Below are 15,449 nucleotides of genomic sequence, written 5' to 3' on the forward strand. Positions count from 1 at the left end.
CCATGGTCATGCCTACACAGCCACAAATGAAACAGGCATGTAGGGCTGAGTGCTTGCCATGTTCCAGGCACTGTGCTAAGCATGCTACATGTATTATCTCATTTAAGACTCCCATCAACACTGCTGAGTAACAGCCATCACCACCTTGTACCGTGCCTGGCGCGCAATATTCACTCAGTCAACTGACATTTGGTGGAGAAGGCATTTAATAAGCACACAAACAAACACATAATGAAATTCCCAACAGTGATAAGTGCCGTGAAGAAAAGATAAAGCAGGGTGAGGGAACTGAGAGTGACAGGATCAGTGCCAATTTAGATGGGGAGGTCAGGGAAGGCTGCCCTGAGGAGGTGACGTCTGAGGTGAATGAGGTGAAGAAGTGAGCCAGGCGATTATCACCCCACAATGCCACACACAACAGCCCCCCACACTCACAAGCACAGAGCAGTCCCACTCAGAGCACTCAGAACTACTGCACACACACATGCACACACACACCCGTACCAGATGTGCACACACACACTCAAAAGGGAATGACATCCCCCAAGTCCAGCAACTTGGCATTCCAATCCCTTTGCAGCCCTTATCCAAGGATCGCCCATGTCACCCACCCCACTGGTTCTCCACATGAGGGCCCGCTACCAACACCCAGCTCCCTCCCTCCTGTCCCCAGACCCTTCCGAACAGGGCAACAGAGAAAAGAAGAGGTTGGAAGTTCCAGTGCCTGATGTGGAACGGGAGGGCAAAGAGGAGCTGTGGGGGTTGGAGGAGACCAGGCATGGGAGAGAGGGAGTTGCTAGAGTACAGAGAAGGACAATGGAGACAGCTGAGGAGGAGGGGCAGGGAGGGCCCGCAGAGCAAACCTAAATGTGCTGCCTGTCCTCTGAGCAGTGGCGCAGGCACCAGCCCCCTTACCTGGAGCCCCCATGCTGGAGTGAACCATGCTGCCCGCCCCGCCAGGGCTGGGGGAACAACTGTGTCATCTCCCCACCCTCTCTGGGGGCCGAGCCCTCCCTGCCGGAAGTCACTCAGGGAGGAAACCACAGGGCCGGTCCGCCCCCTTCGGAAGGGAAAATACCCTGGCCCACAGACCCGCCCCGGCAGCCTGGCCCACCCCAAATCATGTGTGTGTGTTGGGGGGTGGGGGCTAGTGGGGCAGAGGATAAGCAGGCTAGAAGAGCCGACTCCTACAGCAGCGATCCGGGAGGTGCCTGAAACTGTTGCCCCCGGCTTCTATCGCTCCCATGGAGGCAAACAAATCTGGGACAGGGAATGGGTCTGGGAGAGAAGGTGGGTCCACAATAGTAACAACATTAGAACACTAGCCAGCAGCTCACTGGAGACAGGGCTTTGCCGATGCCTGACCCTGTGCCTCACTTTTGACAGGTGCTATCTCCAATGAGGTGGTCACTGTTATTTGCTCCATTTTACAGATGAAAAGACTGAGGATCAGAGAGGTGAGCAGTAGCTTTCCCAAGGGCCCAGAGCCAAGAAGCGTTGAAGCTTAAAAGCACGCCACGGCAGGGAAGATCAAGCAAGCCCTGCGCCTATCTGCAGGTGAGCTGTTGGGTGTCACCATTGGGAGGAAGTGGTGCCCGTGGGCAGTGGTAGTGGGAATGGTGGATAGGGGACTTGGCCTGGAGCTACAATAAATCGCCGGCCAAATGCGGGCGCCCGAGGCGGCTCCGGTGGAGGGGAGCACCAGGTCCCCGGGCTGCCAGCTGGCTCTTCGCGCTGCGATGCTCCCAGGTCAGCGCTTCCCTCCGAGCCCGCCAGAGGGCGGCAGCGCCCAGCCAATGGCCCGGAGGGCGGGGCCGGCTGCGGAGGAGGGAACCCCTCCCTCCACTCCCCTCCCCAACACCCCCCCAACACCCCCGCGCGCACACCTGCGAGGGTCACACAAAGGCGCAGGACTCCCAGCGCACCGCAGCTCAGACAAAGGCGCGCCCGAGTCCGCTGCCCTCATCCTCCTCTTGGTCCCGAGGTCTGAGGCTGTGGGGCTGCCTGGCGTCTCCAGACACCCCACCTGCCCGCCTGGGCTCCGCAAGACATGCTGCGCGCCGTGGCTGGGGGAGCCCCTAAACCACAGGTGCATGCACAGACGCCTAGACTCACCCACCCACACACAAATATTTCTACAGATGGAGCACAGCACTTCACACACACACACGTACACACACAGACGTGCATGAACACATCTATGTGCACAGGCCCTAACACCAGCCCTCCCTGCTGACGATGGTCACTCCCATATACTGATACCCGCTCTACTCCCTCACATGGACCCATGGGCACAAGGGCACTTCTACACATATATGCCCAGGCATGCATCCTGGCCACTCGCACCCACTCACACACAGGCACACTCGGAAAGGGCATACTACAGGCAGAACTACAGGAGTGCCCTCCCCTGACTGCACACGTGCCCTGTGCACCCAGACACGCCCAGGCAGGCAGGTGGGCACAACAGGAAGGACTGGCAGTTCTCATATATGCACACGAGAGGGGACTGTTTCCAGGCATCTACAATCCACAACATCCCGTATTGTAAAGACCATTTCACAGAGGAGATCCACAGACCACACAGAAACTGGCCACAGGATTTCTATACATGAGGGTCTTCCCGACAGCAGCCTAATGGCGGTGGGTACTGGAGCCTTGTCTCAAAGCGACATTTACGCAGTAAGCTTTGTTTTCAGTTAGGATTTGTTTTGGGGGGCTTAGAAATGGGGCTATAGGACATTGTGGGGGGGGGCGGGCAAAACCTCACCAGCCACCCCTATGCTCCACCCTGGACAGATTCAACATCATCCATGTCAGGAGCACGGTTTTGGATGTGACCCCATTCCAGCCCCCTAGAGCCGGCAGAGAAGGACCACCCACTTCCAGTATGGCCAGGTCTGCAGTTCAGTCCTGGAGCCGGGGAAGGCTGTATACGCTCCCTGAAAGATGAAACAACCCCATACCTCTCGCCTCCTATGCTGGCTCCATTCTCAGTGCCTCAGACCAGAGCTGGGCCTGGTGAGGGCATCCTGAAGGAGGATGGGCCTGCCTGAGAGAGGATAGAGGGACGGAGTTTGGAACACACTGGGTGGGTATAACCTGGCAGCTGGAACAGGGAGACTCAGGCAGGGGGAGATGGTGGCCTCATTGCCACAGAAGAGTCCTCAAGCCATGCTGAGCGAGGCAGGTAGGGCATGGGAGCTGGGAAGCAGTGGGGGCCACTTGAGGTGCAGGGAGCTAGGAGGGAGGCAGCACAGGGGAGGCCAGGCTGGGCTCAGGGCTGAGCGGTAATTAAAGGAGACGTAGGGGGCTCCCCAGGGCCAGCGGGGCTGGTAACTGACACGCGGGCCCCATTGCTCCGCTCATATTTCTCGCTGGATCGATACGTTTGACTCCCGACAAGACAATAATCGCTTGTACGCGGCCGGCGAGTCGATCAAATACATTATTAGAGCGAGGTCCCCCGGGGGCCCGGCGGGGAGTGGTGGTGGGGAGCAGCCAGCCCACCGGGGACAGCAGCGTGAGATTCTTCACCCCTCAGGGCCCCCCAGCCATGGCCTCTTCCTCTTGGCCACCCCTGGGGATCCTCTCTGTGGCTCAGTTCCCCAGCCTCTCTCTAAATGCCTGCTGCTTTGGCGATCTCTCTACTCAGCCCCCAGCATCATCCTTGCTCTGTGAGGGGACCCAAGGGTTCTTTTCCCATAGGCACTGCCCTCATCTGTAAGGCTATAGCATGTGGGAGCTCAGAGAGGCCCCTCAGACCCCTAGCTTGTCAGGAGACAGAGAGACCAAGCCTCAGGCCACACTCCGAGTCCATGGCTGGGCCAAGAGATGAACTTGGGCCCAAGACTCAATGACACCCACCTCCCTCTGCCCAGTCTCCTTGCTGCATCTAAGCACACAGGGCTTCAGCAGCACCCAGGCCAGGGGCAACCTCTGGGGGTTAGGGAAAGCTAACTTAGAGACCCAAACAAGCAGGAAAACAGGATGACAGGGGTGGCAGACAAACACATACACAAAGAGATGTGTGTCTGCTCCTGCTGCAGGGCCATGTGGTCCCCCAGTGGGCCTCAGATACCCTCAAACCATGCCCAGCTTCAGCTCTGGCCCACCCTAGACACTGCTTGCCACTCTTGCCCACTTTCCTGGCTTCTGGACTCAAGCCTATTTCCCTTTCTTAAAAAAATTAAATTAAGCTTTAGCTTTATTTTTAAAGTCCAGGCTTTTTTTTCTTTTCTTTTTTTTTTTTTTTTTTTTTTTTTTTTTGAGACGGAGTCTCGCTCTGTCGCCCAGGCTGGAGTGCAGTGGCCGGATCTCAGCTCACTGCAAGCTCCGCCTCCCGAGTTTACACCATTCTCCTTTCTCAGCTCCCGAGTAGCTGGGACTACAGGCGCCCGCCACCTTGCCCGGCTAGTTTTTTGTATTTTTTAGTAGAGGCGGGGTTTCACCGTGTTAGCCAGGATGGTCTCGATCTCCTGACCTCGTGATCTGCCCGTCTCGGCCTCCCAAAGTGCTGGGATTACAGGCTTGAGCCACCGCGCCCAGCTTTTTTTTTTTTTTTTTTTTTGAGACAGAGTCTCACTCTGTTGCCCAGGCTAGAGTGCAATGGCACGATCCCAGATCACTGCAACCTCCACCTCCTGGGTTCAAGCAAGTCTCATGCCTCCTCAGCCTCCCGAGTAGCCGGGATTACATGTGCGCGCCACTAGGCCAAGCTAATTTTTGTATTTTTAGGAGAGATGGGGTTTTACCACATTGGCCAAACTGGTCTCAAACTCCTGAGATCATGTGATCCACCCACCTCGGCCTCCCAAAGTGGTGGGATTACAGACATGAGCCACCACGCCCAGCCTCAAGCCTATTTTCTGTTTACACACCTGCTTTGCCCTCTAGACCCGAAGAGTCCCTTTGCTTCTCCGGCAGCCCTAAGTCAAAGTCAAGTTCTGTTTAGGAATATCCAGCATTCCGAGACTTAAAATGTATCTTCCTCTTTGTCTTCATTAGGAGCAGCAGCCACCACAGCATTGCTGTCTATCCTTTCCTTTTTTTTTTTTTAGACTGTCTGGCTCTGTCACCCAGGCTGGGGCTGGAGTGCAGTGGCACAATCTCGGCTCACTGCAACCTCTGCCTCCCAGGCTCATGCCATCCTCCCACCTCAGCCTCCCAGATAGCTGGGACCACAGGCGTGCACCACCACAGCCAGCTAGTTTTATACTTTTAGTAGAGACATGGTTTTGCCATGTTGCCCAGGCTGGTCTCGGAACTCCTGGGCTCAAAGCCATCCACCCGCCTCAGCCTCCCAAAGTGCCAAGATTATAGTCGTGAGCCACTGCATCCGGCCTACTCTGTGCTATTTGAACCAATACATTACTTCTAAGTCTTTTTTTTTTTTTTTTGAGACGGAGTCTCGCTCTGCCGCCCAGGCTGGAGTGCAGTGACTGGATCTCAGCTCACTGCAAGCTCCGCCTCCCGGGTTCACGCCATTCTCCTGCCTCAGCCTCCCGAATAGCTGGGACTACAGGCGCCCGCCACCTCGCCCGGCTAGTTTTTCGTATTTTTCAGTAGAGACGGGGTTTCACCGTGTTAGCCAGGATGGTCTCGATCTCCTGACCTCGCGATCCGCCTGTCTCGGCCTCCTAAAGTGCTGGGATTACAGGCTTGAGCGCCCGGCCCTACTTCTAAGTCTTTATGACAGTCTGAGGAGGTAAGGTCTGCTATCATCCTCATTTTACTAACAAATTGAGCCTCAGAAAGGTGAAGTCTCCTGTCCCAAATCACACAGCGTGAGTGGTGGAGTCAGGATTTAAGCCCAGGTCTGTTTCCCTAACAGCTTGATCACTTTGTATTGAGCCATGGAGCTCCTTCTTGGAGGCGTGAAATGCTCCCCATCCTTCAGGAGACAACCGTAACAGTCAGCCACTCCTTGTCCAGTCAGCAATGCTGGAATACCTCTGCAGCTCACAGCCCAATGCCCACAGCCTTCAAGTCAGTTTCTTGATATTCGGTAATCCTGATCCCATCAGCTCCTGGCTGAAGGTGGGCCAACCCTTCCCCATTTCCTTCAGTTCAAACATTTCCTCATATCCCTCAGTGCCAAGCCCCGTGCCAGGAGCTGAGGACCCAGAGGTGAGCTAGATCTAAAATCTGACCTCAAGGAGCTAACAGTCTGAGAGGAAGACTGGAGTGGATAAAAATACCTTGGTAATTTATCACTCAATAAGTATCCAATAAATGCTATTATGTGCTAAGCCATTGCTAAGCTCAGAGAATACAGTGGTTAAAAGCACCCCATAGAGCTCATAGACTTTGGGGGATAAACAATTTTTAAAAGTTATCAACTAGCCCGGCGTGGTGGCATATCCCTGTAGTCCCAGCTCCTGTGGAGGGTAAAGCAAGAGGATCACTTGAGCCCAGGAGTTCAAGGCTGCAATGAGCTATGACGGCGCCACTGCACTCCACCCTGGGTGACAGAGCAAGACCCAATCTCTAAAATAAATAAATAAACAAATCAAATAAAAAAATAAAAAGCCATCAAATAAATATGTAATTCTAAGTTAGGAAAAGTGATTTCAAGAATAGGTAGAGAAGGGCCTGGGCATGGTGGCTCACACCTGTAATCCTGGCGCTTTGAGAGGCTGAGGTGGAAGAGTTGCTTGACACCAAGGGTTTCAGACCAGTCTGGACAACATATCGAGACCCCATCTCTACAAAAAAAAAAATTGTTTTAACTTAGCTGGGTGTGGTGGTGTGCATCTATAGTCCCAGCTACTCGAGAGGCTGAGGTGGGAAGATTGTTTGAGGTCAAGGCTGCAGTGAGCTACGATCATGCCACTGCACTCCAGCCTGGGTGACAGAGAGAGACCCTGACTCTTAAAAAAAAAGTAGAAGGAGGATACCTGATGTAAACAAAGGGTGGCATGTTGCAGAAAACTGTCCCAAGGAAGTGACATTTACATAGCAATTGGACACAGCATTCTTGAGGCAAAGAATGTGAAGGAAGACACTCCAGGCAATGGGAACAGAGGAGGCGACGGCCCCATGGCAGTAAACAGGGCGGCAATTCCAAGACCAGAAAGGAGGCCTATAGAGCTGGAGCAGAGTGAACAAAGAAGAGAAGATAGGAGATGAGGTGTGAGGTGGTGAGGTGGCCAGGGCCAGACCACACAGGTAAGAATTTGCGACTTCAAGAACAGTGGGACACCTGAGAAGGTTTCAAGCAGGGGAGTGGCGTGGTTCTGTGAACACTTTTGTGACAATCCTGGCTGCTTTGGAGGCCGCAGTGAAGAACCAGAGGATGGGGTGTGGGGGTCAGTGTGAGGAAGCTGATGAGTTCCACATCACCATTCGGTGATGGTGACAAGAAGCAAGAATTGGTGATTGGCTGAATGTGGGGCATGGGAGTCACAGAGAAGTCAAGAATGAGGTCCAGGTACGTTAAAGTATCTTTCCTGCCACAGAAGATTGGGGCAAGTGGAAGAGCTTAAGCTCAGGTAAGAAAGATCAGGGTAGGACCTGAGGTCCTGAAGGATGAAAGGAAGGGCAGGAGGTGGGAAGCAGCATTCAAGGGGGTTGCCAAGGTTGAATACCCCAAGGTGGGGACAAACTTTGTCAGTGGCCAGTTGAGCCATCAGTCCATCTCACCTATTCTTGTTTCTTTCAAGCTATAGAAAGTTAGAGCTGGGGCTGGGCATGGTGGCTCATGCCTTTAATCCCAGCACTTTGGGAGGCTGAGGTGGGTGGATCACTTGAGGTCAGGAGTTTGAGATCAGCCTGGTCAACATGGTGAAATCCTATCTCTACTAAAACTACAAAATTTGGCTTTCCCAAATTGCTTTGAGGTTGGATTTGAAGTTGCAGGTGGAAGGCTTCTGTGCAGAAGCATTCTGTGTAACGAAGTTCTACTGGGGACAAATGTGGGGACAGGCTGGTAGCATGGAATCTGGAAGCAGGATGACCAGTGGGGAGGCTGGGAAAGTGGTCCAAGGCGGGAGGGGAGAATGGAGTCATGAGGATTAGGATGAGGATTAGGATGACATTCAAGCTGGAGTCTACAGGAACAGGATATGGGAAGTGGGTGCTGGGCTGGGGTGGCTGGGTGGATGCGAGGCCATCACTTTAAGACAGTGAGAAGGGAAGCAGAATGGGGACGACACTTGGGTCAGTTCCCGGGGGAAAGTCAGGAAGCAGCATCTTCCAAGAAGCAAGGTCTGTGGACCAGGAAGCCAGCAGATGCTTAACAAATTCACATGGACACAAACATTCCCCATCATATCTCCCCACCACAGCCAATTTTCCACATCCACCAGAATTCCCAGTTCTCCTCATGTAAGAAAAGAAGCACTGTGATGTGGCTCAAGGAAGATAAAAGAAGACTAGCTGGCCAGGCGTGGTGGCTCACACCCGTAATCCCAGCACTTTGCGAGGTCAACGAGGGCGGATCATCTGAGGTCAGGTACTCAAGACCAGCCTGGCCAACATATAGTGAAACCCCATCTCTACTAAAAAATACAAAAATTAGCTGGGCATGGTGGCGCATCCCTGTAGTCCCAGCTACTTGGGAAACTGAGGCAGGAGAATCACTTGAACCCGGAAGGTGGAGGTTGCAGTGAGCCAAGATCACGCCACTCTACTCCAGCCTGGGCGACAGAGCAAGACTCTGTCTCTCAAAAACAAACAAACAAACAAACAAAAGAAGACCAACCAATCTCTGTTCTGAAATTCCCCCTCTAGTGACCTAGGGCCAGCCCCCTGAACTCCCTGGACTTCAGTTTCCCCAGATATATGTCTGAGATGGGCTGAAGAAGCACTCTAAGACTGCTTCCAGCTAAAACATTCTTTTATTCATTTTATTTATTTATTTATTTATTTATTGACTAACTGCAACCTCCACCTCCTGGGTTCAAGTGATTCTCTTGCCTCAGCCTTTCAAGCAGCTGGCACTACAACCATGCGCCACCATGTCCAGCTAATTTTTGTATTTTTAGTAGAGATAGGGTTTCACCATGTTGGCCAGGCTGATCTCAAACTCCTGACCTCAAGTGATCCACCCAACTCAGCCTCTCGAAGTGCTGGGATTACAGGCATGAGCCATGGTGCTCGGCCCCAGATCTAACATTCTATATAGCTTGAAAGAAACAAGAACAGGTGAGATGGACTGATGGCTCAACCAGCCACTGCCAATAGGGAGGTAAAGCATGGCCAGCCTACTCTAAGGATGCCCTGGCTGGGTATACTCAGCAACCCATTTACTTCTCACTGTCATCTTATGAGGGAGAGACCATTATCATCCCCACTTTAAAGATGAAGAAGCTGAGGCCCACAGTCACACAATGAGGCTGGGGTGAACCCAGAGGCTTGCTGACCCCAAAGTTTGTGCTTCAGCTGCTGTGTTGAGCTCGCTGCTCCTCAACCTGGCTTGTGCGAGTCTCACTTAGACTGTAGATCCCCCAGGGTCCCTTGGCATCCACTGCCATGTGCTCACCAGGGTCTCCGAATGACCTGTGGGAGCAGGCGCCTGGCCCTGGGTCTTCCTCAACGAGGCTCCACTCTTGGCCCAGGAGCCCCCAGACCCACAGGCTTTCCACAACCCATGTGCACACTTTCTGTTCTCTAGCTCCCACTCGCCTAGCACCAACTCTGCAGGCTCAGAGGCCGCTGCTGTCACCCCAGCACAGGGAGCTGTCCAAAGGCTGAAAAGCAAGAGCCCATGGCCTTGGTCCATAGCCCTCCAGCCATGCTGCCCCCAGGACAAACCCAGTCCCCTTACTGTGGCCTCCAGGGCCCTACAGGACTTCCCCTCTGGCCACGGCAGTACCACACCCCAGACACACTGGAGGAAGCTAATTTTGTCCCCAGTATGGGGCCTTCAACCTTGCCAGCCCCTGTGAACGCTGTTCCCCACCTCCTCCCCTTCCTCTCATCCCTCAAGACTCCGCCAATCCTCAGAGAAACCCTCCCTAGTCATGCTCCGCTCCATTCCCAGTTTTATTTCCTTCAGAGCACTCTGAAATTCAATTGCCGCCTATTTGCTTTACTGTCTCTTTTACCCTCTAAAATGTAAGCTCTCTGAAGACAGGTGTCCTTTTCTGTCTTGTTCACTGTGGTATTCTTGGTGCTTTAACAGTGCCTGGCATATAGTTGATGCTTGAACCTTACTTGTTGAATGAATAAATCCTTCCAGGCACCCATGGTCCACAGAATAAAATCTAAGGCTGGCTCTCCAAACCCAAATGGATATGGTGCCTCTCAACCTCCTCAGCTATCTCACCCTCAGAGCTCACCTTTCTCCTCTGTTCAATAACTTGGGCTCCCTTATGTGTCCCATCCCTCATGCCTGCTTTGTCTGACACAAATTCTGTACACACCAGCCTCTGCTCAGATCTCCTCTCTCTGGAAGCCTTCCCTGACCTCAGTCTTGCCACAGCTCCAGGCAGCACCCCTGGGCTTTAGCACTAATGGTACTGCACTGAATCACCCCCAGTGAAGCTGTCCCTACAGACTGTGAGCTCCTTGATAACAGGGCTCAGTTTGACATGTTCTTGTAGACTCAGAGCCCAGCACTGGGCCTGCATTTAGCCAAGGCTCCAGGAATGTTTGTTGGGTAAGGACAACTGCCCTGCAGATGGTTAACCATCTATACAGGTGCACATAATGAATAGTTTGGGAGTCAATCAAACGAGGGTTTGGAATCTGGTTACTCCATTCACTTGCTGTGTGACCCTGGGCAAGTGACTTCCCTCTCTAAGCCTCAGGCTCCTCATCTGTGAAATGGAGGCAGTAACACTGGCTGACGGGAACTTAATTCACTTTTTTTTTTTTTTTTTTTTTTTTTTTGAGACGGAGTCTTGCTCTTGTTGCCCAGGCTGGAGTACAATGGCACAATCTTGGCTCACTGCAACCTCTGCCTCCTGGGTTCAAGCGATTCTCCTGCCTCAGCCTCCCGAGTAGCTGGGATTACAGGCATGCACCACCACGCCTGGCTAATTTTGTATTTTTAGTAGAGATGGAGTTTCTCCATGTTGGTCAGGCTGGTCTCGAACTCCCAACCTCAAGTGATCCGCCTGCCTTGGCCTCCCGAAGTGCTGGGATTACAGGCAAGAGCCACCATGCCTGGCCAGGAACTTAATTAATCTTAAATACTTGCCACCATGCCCTAAGAACAAACATGTTCACTAACTACATCATGATTTGAGGTTGAGAAAAATAAGAAACAGTCTAGATGCCACCAATAGGACAGTGGCTAAGTAAATTATAATACATTCATACTCAGGAATACTTTGCAGTTATGAAAGAGAATGAGACTGATCTATGGGTGCGGACATGAAAAGTTCTCCAAGACACGGTTGAGTGAAAAAGCAAGTTGCAGAACAATTTATCCAATTTGATATCATTGATGTGAAACACATACATCTATTTTTAAAAACTATATCTTTTCTATGGGTGCACAAGTATTAAGCCAATGCAGAAAAAAATGGTCTGGAAGGTAATTAATTATAACCTCTTCTGTAATAAATTCAGTTTTTGCTTGTTTGTTTGTTTTGAGATGGAGTCTCACTCTGTCGCCCAGGCTGGAGCGTAGTGGTGTGATCTCAGCTCACTGCAACCTCTGCCTCCCAGGTTCAAGGGATTCTCCTGCCTCAGCCTCCCGAATAGCTGGGATTACAGGCGCATGCCACCACACCTGGCTAATTTTTTGTATTTTCAGTAGAGATGGGGTTTCACCGTGTTAGCCAGGATGGTCTCAATTTCCTGACCTCGTGATCCTCCTGCCTCGGCCTCCCAAAGTGCTGGGATTCCAGGTGTGAACCACCATGCCCGGCCATCACTTTAGTTTTTATAATGAGATTGTACTTGTTTTTTGGTGGGGGGGTTGGGGTTTGGGGGTTTTTTGTTTGTTTTTGTTTTTGAGACAGGGTCATCTCACTTTGTCAACCAGGCTGGAGTGCAGTGGTGCAATCTCAGCTCACTGCAACTGCCACCTCCCAGCAAGCAATCCTCTCACCTCAGCCTCCTGAGTAGCTGGGACTACAGGCACATGCTACCACACCCGGCTAATTTTTGTACTTTTTGGTAGAGACGGGATTTCAACATGTTGCATGGGCTGGTCTTGAACTCCTGGGCTCAAGTGCTCCTCCTCCCTCAGCCTCCCTACCTGCTGGGGTTTCAGGCATGAGCCACTGTGCCTGGCCTGTACTCATTTTTTTAAATTATTAAAATTAGAACATATCAAATGATACACATGCAGAAAATCAAATAAATCATGATCCCAAAAGTGAGAATTGTAGTTACCTCCAGCAGGGAGGAAGCAGTATGTTTGGAAAGGGTCACACGGGGTGGGGTTTCTGGGTGCTCTTGACATCTCCACCCAAGTGGTGAATGCACAGATGTTCACTCGATCAAGATTCATTAAACTGGCCAGGTGTGGTGGCTCACGCCTGTAATGCCAGTACTTTGGGAGGCTGAGGCTGGGTCACTTGAAGCCAGGAGTTTGAGACCAGCCTGGCCAACATGGTGAAATCCTGTCTCTGCTAAAAATACAAAAAATTAGCTGGGTGTGGTGGTGCATGCCTGTAATCCCAGCTACTTGGGAGGCTGAGGCTTGAACCCGGGGGTCAGAGGTTGCAGTGAGCCGAGATCACACTGCTGCATTCCACCCTGGGCAACAGAGCAAGACTCTGCCTCAAAAAAAAAGAAAAAATTCATTAAACTGTACATTAACGTCTTGTCCAATGACTGTATGCTTCCTGTGGGCAGGGGCCGATCACTGCGATATCATGTTTCCCTATCCCCATTTCACTGCCCAGAAACAGACTTAATATAAGTTGTGTGTTCAGTAGGGAGCGCCCATCTTGGCAAGCGCTCAGAAGGGCCAAGGCCGCTGTCCAGGGTACTAACGACCCAAGCCTGGGAGGCCACAGAGATGGCCAGCAAAGCGAGCCGGCTTCAAGATGCCTCATTCTGAATGGCCCCTGCCTGCCTCAACTCCTCTCTCCCCACCCTCTTCACTCACTTCCTCCAAGCTGGCTGTCTTTCTGTTCCTGCAATCCACACTTGCACTTCTTCTTGCCTCAGGACTTTTGCTCTTGCCCTTCCTCCTGCCTGGTGCAGTCCTTCCCCAGGTGTTCCTATAGCTCATCCCCTTACTTATTCCAGAATTACACTTAAACACCCCCTCCACAGAGAGGCTTTTGATATCCTGCCTCACATGGCACTTCTCATCACTATGTCCTCTACCAGGCTGCACTTTTTTCTAACACTTTTTGCTGTCTCACCTTCAAGCTTCATGTCACACGCTTGTTTATCACCTCTTTTCCCCCAACCTGAATGTTTATGCCAGCACAGGGAGCACGTGTGTCCCGTTATGTCTCATCCTGTCTTTTAGAAGGATCCCAGGTGCACAAAATTGGATTAATCATAATCCTTGGTTCATGGCATACTCCCGTCACTGGGCTGGACAGAGCCCTCTTTCTCTATCCATTCACTTATTGTTTTACTTCTTTTTAATAATGAGTTAATGTGAATCCACATTCACCATTCCGATTAGAACCATGATAATAATCATACTAGCCTGTGTCTGTCCTGTTCACTGCTGTGTCTCCAGCACCTGCAACCCAGGAGGTGTTTGGTATTGATTCGTTGAAGAAGAAGCTGACAAAGGGGCAATGACCTCCACACCCTGCAAAAGGGAGCTAATGGGAGCACCCGCCTGGCCTCACAAGGCAGGAGAAGAAGGCAAAGGCCAGGTACTCCACTCAGCTCCCTGGTCCTCCCCTGGTGCTCCACTCCTGCTCAGCCTGGGCAACAGCCTCTTCCACACCATTCAGTTCCACATCTTTAGGGAGGGCCCACTGTTCCAGACCTTGTGCCAGGAGCTGGGGACACAGGGTGGCTCAGCTTGGCCATGCTCCTGGGGAGCTCTCAAGCCTCGATGCCCCAGGCCCCTAGACCATCCCACTATTCTACTAAGTAACAAGAGCAGCTACATGGCACCTGCTCTGTGCAGGCATGTGTTACGTGCATTCTTTGCATCATCTTTTGGCATCTTCCCAACAATCCACTAAAGCAGGGGCTGTTGTTATCCGCCCCCTTTTCAGAGGAGCACCCCAAGGTGGGTCAGAGAGGGCAAAGAGTTGCCCAGAGTCAGTCATGGGCAGGCCGATTCCAGAGCCCAGCTCCCCTTGCCCCAGGCCTTGCTGTTACACTGATCACATGCATGTTTCTCTTCCTCCAAAGTCTGTGAGGTCCTGGGTCTCTTGCCTCTCTGCAAAAGCAACTGAGGATGGCTGAAAAGGTGTCAAATTTGGAGTCACATAAATAGGTAGTTAGGTCCCAGCTGCAGGGCTAGGTGTGGCCTATGTGTCACTTGGCCCGTGTGTCACATTCCTAAGGGGATGAAATTAAAACAAGATGTGTATTTTCTACTTTATAGTTGAGTGACACTGACAGACCACACCACCTGTAAGATACTATGAATTTTGTTTTAATAAATCCTGAAATGATCTTATAAATATTAGTTAATGTGGTATTTTATTGTTGTCATTGATAAAAGCACAGGTCTGTAATTCCATTTCAGTATTCCTCCATCCTTAGTACACTAGGAGGCTCAAGAATTAGAAGTGGCCTTGGCCTCTTTCAGCCTCTGCAAAGACTTCTGAGTCCTAGCTGTGTGACTTTGAGCAAGCCACTCAACCTCTCTGTGCCTTTCTCAGAACTGTGTGGACCCTGAACAGCATCCACAGAGGGCCCTGCCTACAGAACGTGCTCTACATTGATTCAGAGGAGTTTAACTTAACAGAACTGTATTGGCCCAGATCACATGAGATACAGTGCCTGTCATCATTGACGCAAACTCTGAGCTCTGAACATTTGAAGGAAAGTGAGGGATCAAGGAGGAAGTCTAGGTTGTTGGTGTGACAACCATTTACTGAGATGGACACAAGCTCCTGGAGAAACTTGGAAAAGGGAATCAAGAGTCCTGCTTTAGGCCGGGCACAGTGACTCATGCCTGTAATCCCAACACTTTGGGAGGCCGAGGTGGGTGGATTGCTTGAGGTCAGGAGTCCAAGACCAGCCTTACCAACATAGTGAAACCCGTCTCTACTAAAAATACCAAAATTAGCTGGGCATGGTGGCACACACCTGTAATTCCAGCTACTCGGGAGGCTGAGGCAGGAGAATCACTTAAACCCGGGAGGTGGGGGTTGCAGTGAGCTAAGATTGTACCACTGCACTCCAGCCTGGGTGTCAAAGCGAGACTCTGTCTAAAAAAAAAAAAGAGTTCGGCTTTAGACAAGTTAAAGAGAAGCCCTCCACCTACATTAATATTTAGAAGCATTTTCTCACTGAATCTTCTCAATACTCTACAAAAAAGCATCGTTAACATCCCCATTTTACAGAGGAAAACACTGATGCCTAGCAAAGTTAAATCATTTGGCTGGAGACACAGA

At 51.5% G+C, this 15,449-nt stretch overlaps 1 protein-coding gene across 48 annotated transcripts in view; it reads right to left on the reverse strand.

Moving 5' to 3' along the window:
* POU2F2 (POU class 2 homeobox 2) overlaps positions 1–15,449 on the reverse strand; it is a 110,905-nt gene that overhangs the window by 40,639 nt on the left and 54,817 nt on the right. For 38 of the 48 annotated variants that reach the window (XR_012427639.1, XR_012427638.1, XR_012427637.1 and 35 more), the window contains exon 1: positions 916–981. The exons of the other annotated variants lie outside the window; for them this stretch is intronic. Coding sequence is in view for 33 of the 38 variants with exons in the window: in XM_074023754.1 (XP_073879855.1) it covers positions 916–943 (28 nt within the window). In the remaining 5 variants the exon portion in view is untranslated. Of the gene's footprint in view, positions 1–915; positions 982–15,449 lie in introns of those variants that run through there. 48 annotated transcript variants of the gene reach the window in all.

Source organism: Macaca fascicularis, chromosome 19, assembly GCF_037993035.2.
Source record: "Macaca fascicularis isolate 582-1 chromosome 19, T2T-MFA8v1.1".
In the NCBI taxonomy this organism is placed as follows: Eukaryota; Metazoa; Chordata; class Mammalia; order Primates; family Cercopithecidae; genus Macaca; species Macaca fascicularis.